Genomic DNA, 7795 nt, shown 5'->3' on the forward strand with positions numbered 1-7795 from the left:
GCCTACACCCGTCAAAATTCGACGCTGCGCTATTTCCGTTTCCATCCGTCAAAGCGTGCCACCTCAGGTGACTCACGCTGCGTTAGAATGAGCCTTACTTGATTGTGAGATTGAAGATGTACTTTTTTCTTGTTGTAGTTTGGGGCGAAGATGATTCTAATATTTCCTTGGCGTTTCGATTTGGCGCCCTATTTGTTGCCTCCCTTCCCTACTTGTTTACGTTTTAATGCTCGATGTTTGTGTAGTTGTTTGTCGTTTGGTACTTTGTCCCAATTCGTTTAGTGATTTGAGCACCCGTTCTTGTTGTTTGTAATCTATCGGGTTGCTTGCTTGTATTTGAGGCCTCATTGTTTGGATAAATTTTTCTCCTTTTTTGTTATAAAGTTACTTATTTTTTTGTGTCAGTTTGTTTTATTAGATTAATTATTAAAATATTGTCAAATAAATATATGAAATTTTAATTTTTAAATTAGATGACATAATTGATTATAGTATATTTTAGAATTTTTTTTTTTTAACTAATTAGATTTTTTAGAACGGCAACACCCTATACAGATTTAACCGTGAATATGTTCGCGACGGCGTTGAACCATCAACCTCTTTATAGTTATAAGTCATTTGCAAAAAAAAAAAAAAAAAAAAAAAAAAAAAAAAAACATTTCAATTACGTAATTCTTCTGTATATTTCACCAAACAATGTTGTATTGTGCATTACATCGGAACAAAACCATTGAATGGCCAAAAATAAACCATGCAAACAATCACTCGCAAATACATAACTTAAAAAAAGAACTCGCAAAACAAAAGACTCATCGAGTCAAAGTCAACACACTTGGTTCAATAAAGTCAAAGTCAACATTTTGGCAGATCAGAAGGTGGTGGAGGTAACTTTTGATTTGCAAGTTTCCCATCCATAACAACCCAAACCATTTTCAACCCCCAACTCAAATGAATCTCAATATGACAATGCATAAACCAAACACCAGGATTATCAGCCCGAAACCTAATTGCTACCCACCCGCCCGAAGGCACGCCAACTGTGTTTCTCTCAACCGGGTCAACAAGATTAAATTTGGCCGGGTCAGTAGTTGCATTGAAGTTTCCGGTTCCTTGACCTACAACATAAAAGTTGAACCCGTGTAGGTGAAGCGGGTGGTTTTCGGCTCCTTGAATACTCGTCCCTTGCATCACGAGCTCAACGGTTGCATTGTATGGTAGGACCACCACTTTTGTGCCATGGGAAACCATGGTATTGTTCGGTGGGGTCCCCGTATAATTGAACGTGGTAGGAGGGAAGGCGGGAAAATTAGTTGAGAAAAGCCCGTTCGTTTTTTCAAAATAACTGGCTTGAAGAAGTGCAGTTGTTGGCATTGTGAAGGAAACATTGTTAACGCTCGCCGAAAATTTGGTACCATTTGGGCCTTGACATGTTTGATTTCTCGGGCACGGGTCTGTCCCTAGCCCGACTGTGAAAAAATAATGGTATTGAACGGTTTGTGGGACGTTTAAGGGGAACTTCGAGTTTCCTAAACTACGAAATTTATTGGTCCAGTTGGCTACGTATGACGTGGCATTGATAGCTGGGAGCGAAGGTAGTTGTAGGCCTTTGATTGTACTATTGGTGAATGATGACTTAATTTTGGTATTGTATTCGAGAATACCAACGACAGTGGTGTTATCGAAGGTTCCAGAAGCAGCTGTCGAATATGGTCGGGCTGCCATTAAGAATTTGGCATTGGAGTTGAGGTTTTTGGTCTTGAAAAGAACGTTGGTCGTTTGGCCCGGTGTGATGTAGATTGTATCTGTTTCGAATGGCTTAACGTAATTTGCATCAGCATCGACAACTGTAAAAGTGTGGTTTGTAATTTTGAAAAAGAGTTCGTCATTGACTGCAGCGTTGATCAGTCGAAGGAGGTAAGTCTTCCCGGGCTTCACTTTAAGACGAAAAGTTTCTGCGTATAAATTTTAAGGTTATTAAATCTTCATTTCTAGTATAATGGGCTAAGCACACTGTTACTGGTAGAGAATTAGGCACCTTTTGGTGATGAACAATTGTATAATGGGCCAGGCAGCCCGTTAATTGTATAAGCGTCTGAATTATTCGGTCCAGCTCCGGTCTGAAGGGCCTGATTGATGACAGCCTCTGTTTCACTCTTCCACCACTCACCTATTAATCAAAACCACATTATTAGTGTGTACAAGAAAATGACATATATATATATATATATATATATATATATATATATATATATATATATATATATATATATATATAGTGGCATCAGCACGGCTCTAGTTATTGAGTCAATAGCAAGCGTCGATTTATTGGCGACTTGACTAACTCTTAGAGCCTAAAGTAAATTTCAAGCAGGATTTAAAACCCATGGAAATTTGATTTTACCATTTTCATGGCGTCTCAATTTTATTTTTAATTTAATTTAATTTAATTTAATTTTAATTTACTTATTGACCGGAGGTCCACTCGGAAGCAATCTCTTTATCCGTCGAATAGAGAGGGATGACTTTCTCTACTTTTGAGTGTTTTTCACTCTGGGTGGAGAAATGACTTGTCTTTATTCTCGGATAGGGTGAAGATTGTCTACATCTCACCTCCCCATACACCACTCATGTGGTATTGAGTTTCGTTGTTGTTGTTGTTGTTGTTGTTGTTATTGTTGTTGTTGTTGTTGTTGTTGTTGTTGTATATAGTGGCATCAGCATTTAAAAAAGAATGGGTTTGAATTACCAAAAATAATAGGGACTTCCTTGTAAGGCTTCACAAATGGGTACGAAGTGTTAACCCGAGGGAGAATGACAATCGGGCCGTAAAGAGTTGATCTAATCCACGAAATATGGGCATGGTACCAAAGAGTTCCTGTTTGTCCAATAATGGTGAAGTTGTAAACATAAGATTGGCCCGTTTGAATTGGACATTGTGTTATGTATGCTGGCCCGTCAGCCCATCCACTCTGAAGTTGCCTAATTCCATGCCTGCTCGGGTAACATAAACAGGAAAACCTCATGAAATAAGTTAAATACTGTTTACTTTCGCAACTATATAGAAAACAAAACTAATTTTACCAATGGATACTGATATTGTTTGAGACATGATTGACCACTTTTATCAACAATCTGTCGCCTTCTCTAGCGATTAGCCTTGGGCCCGGGAACTTACCATTGACAGTTATTATGCTTTTCGTTTGACATAATCTTGTCACATTTTGCATCCGTATCTAAAAAGGCATACAAATTTCAAATAAAGTATATGTATAAAGTTAGAAATTAAGTTGTAGCTACCATAAAACTTACGTCGAGTTTATAGTGTCGAGTAACAGCGGAGGCACCATGTTTTGCTATCGCGATATCATGGTAGGAGCAAATAAAATATGAGATGAAGAAAAGAGTAGTCAAGAAATTAGTTAATGGTGCACCCATTTTTGAATTGTTTGTTTGCTTTAGGTAGTAAATTGAATGATGGTTAGAACATTTGAGTGTAGTGGTATATATAGGATGTTATGAATGTATAATTGTGAAGATTACATATTTACCTACTGCATGCGGCCCATTTGTACATTGGAGTGGTGTTAAAGTCAGTTTATCTGATTTTGACTTGTCTGTCAACTCCTGTAATTCTAGTGTGTGATTATGACTATGTCCTTGTTTAGGATTTAGAAAGACACATTTTGGAAGACACAACTTTCTTAATTATAGATTTTTTTGATTATAGATAATTAGTCCATAATTGCACGAATAATTTTCTCATTATTTATTTTTAATATTAGAAATATGAACTACATAGTGTTGATAGTATACTATTTACAAGTTTCTGTAGCAATCATAAAATAAACAAGAAAATGTTGATTTATAGCCAGTTTGGTTACAAGTCAACACTATCTAAACCAAGATTAAATTGCACATTATTCGACTGAGTCACTAAACCTAAAGATTGAGCTTGGTTTATAGCCTAGCCGAGAAACAAACCATCATTATACTAAATGGTTTCGGGCTCAAAGGTGATATGGTTTTACTTGTGAGTTCTGGTCCAAAATTGCAGTGATACACTCTACTAACATCAAATTTTGGTATGACGAAAGAAATGAGTCTGAAACGGTCCCCAGATAAACCAGTTATGCCGCTTAATAAAACTATATGAGGACAACCTTATCCGCTTATCCGTTTACACACCACCTCTAAACAAGCTTAACACGCGACTATTTGGTTAATAGGCTTCTTAGATACAAAGGTTTGTTGTCGTGATCATCTTTTTGTTAGATTGCTTTAGATATAGTACTAACATTTTTCCTAAAGAAAACATGTCCTTTATGGGGAAAAAGATATTTGAGGAAAAGTGATTAAGTTAGGGTTTTCGTATGTAAGAGATAAATAAAATAAGGATAAAAATTATAAGACCATTTTTAACGCGGCGTCAGAGGGGTCCCGTCAGGCTCGCTGACGCCCTCTGACGCCCCTAATGCGTCGTCAGGCGAAACGCCCCGGGGGCGTCAGTCGGATTTTTCACGGAATAAAAATGCGTCAGATGCTGTGATTGGTCCACGTATTTTGATGATTTTTCTTTTGTTTTTGTTTTTTTATTTATTTAAATTATTTATATTCTTTTCTATATAAACCCATCAAAACCTATCATTTTTAACACATCAAACTCAATATTTTCTCTCATTTTAACACTTTAATTCAAATGATTTTTGTTTTGTTTTTTTATTTTTTTAAATTATTTATATTCTTTTCTATATAAACCCATCAAAACCTATCATTTTTAACACATCAAACTCAATATTTTCTCTCATTTTAACACTTTCATTCAAATGATTTTGTTTTGTATTTGTTTTTTTTATTTATTTAAATTATTTATATTCTTTTCTATATAAACCCATCAAAACCTATCATTTTTAACATCAAATGGTATCGTATTTACTTAATTCCGAATTCGATTCGAAAGACGAGCGTATTGTTGCACCACGAACTAGTTTATTTTATAATTTAATTTATGTAATGGTTAGATTAAGTATTGTTGAATTATATTAATTTATGTAATGGCTGAATTTTATGAAATATTAATTTGTGATGCTTTTTTTTATATTTTATATGCATTTTATTTTATAAAAAATACTTTGTACTCATATTTAATATAAAATAAAATAAAAACTGGTGGAACCTACATTCAGGTGACACAGAAATGGAGCGTAAGGGTTATTTTAGGTCAGATAGTGACATCTGCCACGTCACAGGCAGATTGTACTTTTTGGCCAAAAAATGTATAATCTATCTGTGACGTCAAGGGCAGAGTTATATATGGTATAATTGGAGTTCAATCATTAATCTTTTCGAATAAGGCAATAAACATTGGTTAGAAATTTGATAACTAATCAAATCTTTTAGCTACAAATGGTATAAATTTAATAAATTTTGTAGTGTTAAACTAGTTAGGTTGTGATGGCATAGATTCAACCAAGTAGGGACCATAACAACTTCCATTCCAATCGACAAAGATATGACATAGTACCCACCTTTTTATGCAAGCAAAGGTAAACAACTTTTTATGATATGATATGTATGAAATTAGCCCTAATAGGATTTGAAAATTTTGTTACATTTTTACGGACTATGATTTGAAAGACAATTGAAATTTGTATATGGTTGAGTATTGAGTTGTCTCATCTTATCCTACATCGGCTAAAGATCCAAATATTAAGCTATATATAATTGTTTGAGTTCCTCATCCCCTTAAGTTAACTTTTAGAGTTGAATTGGGCTCAAATCTATTTTCGTAAGTATAGGTTGGTGCAAGCTAGTGAAACTATATAGCTTGAATTTGAGTAATGTCCATTCGGTCGACGAAGTTGAAATTTCCCTCCACAAAATTTGTAATCTTTCTTGTTGCTACACGTGTGTAGTGGAAAGTAAACATGCTCTTGCTCACTCTTGGGATAGGAGATAGTTATTTAAAATGTATTATGAACATAGATTAAGTTTCTAGATCGACATATATAACACAGAGCAATAACCTTTTTTATAATACATCATTTACGAGGAGCCGGACGACGATGCCTCCTTTTTCGGCGGGTTCGGTCAGGGGGGACAAAAGACAGATGCGCGCAACACTAAGTAATGAGCAAATTTTTTAGACTAACGGTGAATAATCAAATTTCTTATACGTGCTAAATACAACTCAATGAATGAGCAAATAATATATTTATATTTATCGTTTGAATTACACATATATATCCTATGAATTTCATTTCGCACCGGAAACTATTCTATGAGAAGTTCCTCTCATGATTCTTTTCAAATAAATAGATGTCGGTTGTAGTTGTGATAGTTCTCAAGGATCCAGTTTGACCACTTCACTTAGGTCTACATTGCCATGATATTATTCAATGGAAACGAGCGGGATGTTAGAAGTTCGGCCTGCTTTTTTGTGTCATATGGGGGATTGACTTTTCTAACGCAATATTAAGTCGTACTGGCATCGCCCCACTGAGACAACAACTTTCATGCAGGCTACTATTTCATGTGATTCGATTCGCCGTAGAGAGATTGAAAGTGATTTGTGAACGGAGTAGTTCGTCTTCAATTAGAGTGTTTAAGAAAGAAATGTTAGTATTACGAAGTAATATTTAAAGCTAGTATTATTAATTGAATTAAATAATACGGAGTAAATAATTTGGCATAAATAAAAATAAAAAATCAAATAAATAAAAATAATTTCAGCTTTAAACCCATAGATATTGGATCATTTTAGCCCATGACATTTTCAAGTCTATTAAACCCAGACCTATTTGGCCCAAATTTCAAGTCTACTAACATTTAAAATCTGCCTCACCTTCTTCTCGCTTCATCAAACAGATTCTTCCTCCATCAAATTACAGTATATCCTAAAACTTGCACATTCAAAAGTGTCAAACATATATCAAATAAATTAAGAAAAAAGAAAGGAAAGGAAAAACAAAAATAGAAAGAAAAATCAAAAAAAAAAAGGAAGAAAAAATGAGGAATTAAAAAAGAAAACTAGACAAACCGATGTGATAGTCTCCCTACTCGAGCTAACTTGTCGTCGAGGGGTTTGGAGATCCAATCCATCATGTGTCCGATATGCAACCATGGCGTGGAGGCGATGGATCGTTTATTTTTCTATTGTGACTTGGCTAGTGGGTTATGGTCTTTGGTGAGAGTATGGAACAATTGTGATATGCCCGTCAACTTGTGGTCTGAAGTGTTGGTATGGATCTAAGGAAGAAGATGGTCTACAGATGTGATACATTGCTCGATGGGGATCATTCTTACTCTTTTGTGGGTTATTTGGCGGTTTCGGAATAACATAGTTTTTAATGATTCTTCGTAGAAAAAATGTATGTTATTTGATGTTGTTCAGTTGTATTGATTCAATTGGTTAAAACATATGGGTCATTTATTAAGGATATAGTGACATGTACAGAATAGTTCAATTGTTGTTGTACTTATCACAAATATCACTCCATGTATTTAGGAAAATATGTTGTAAACTAGTCTATAAATTGTACCGTGCATTTACCAATGAAGATATGATTGACTTCAATCATCCACATGGTATCAAGAGCCATCTCGATCCAACACTAAAAAAAAAAAAAACCCTAAACAGCAAGCGGCGATTTTTTTTTTCTTTTTCCGTCTTCTGCTTCCTGATCACCACAAATCGCCTACCAAAATAAACCTCAACTATGTCATCTCACACAATACCTAACGATGCCGATCCTAAAACACCCATCATCATCGTCTCTCTAACAAACATCATCAAACT

General features: G+C 34.9%; 1 protein-coding gene across 1 annotated transcript; it reads right to left on the reverse strand.

Moving 5' to 3' along the window:
* Positions 1–742: 742 nt before the first annotated feature.
* LOC139870214 (laccase-17-like) lies at positions 743–3435 on the reverse strand. Its single transcript, XM_071858051.1, has 5 exons — positions 3310–3435; positions 3082–3233; positions 2747–2991; positions 2036–2167; positions 743–1952 (listed from the first exon to the last, which is right to left on the reverse strand). Exons 1-5 carry the CDS (start codon positions 3433–3435, stop codon positions 853–855), a joined length of 1755 nt encoding a protein of 584 aa, XP_071714152.1. The 3' UTR covers positions 743–852.
* Between the last annotated feature and the right edge of the window lie 4360 nt (positions 3436–7795).

The sequence above is a fragment of the Rutidosis leptorrhynchoides genome, chromosome 10 (genome assembly GCF_046630445.1).
Source record: "Rutidosis leptorrhynchoides isolate AG116_Rl617_1_P2 chromosome 10, CSIRO_AGI_Rlap_v1, whole genome shotgun sequence".
Classification (NCBI taxonomy): domain Eukaryota; kingdom Viridiplantae; phylum Streptophyta; class Magnoliopsida; order Asterales; family Asteraceae; genus Rutidosis; species Rutidosis leptorrhynchoides.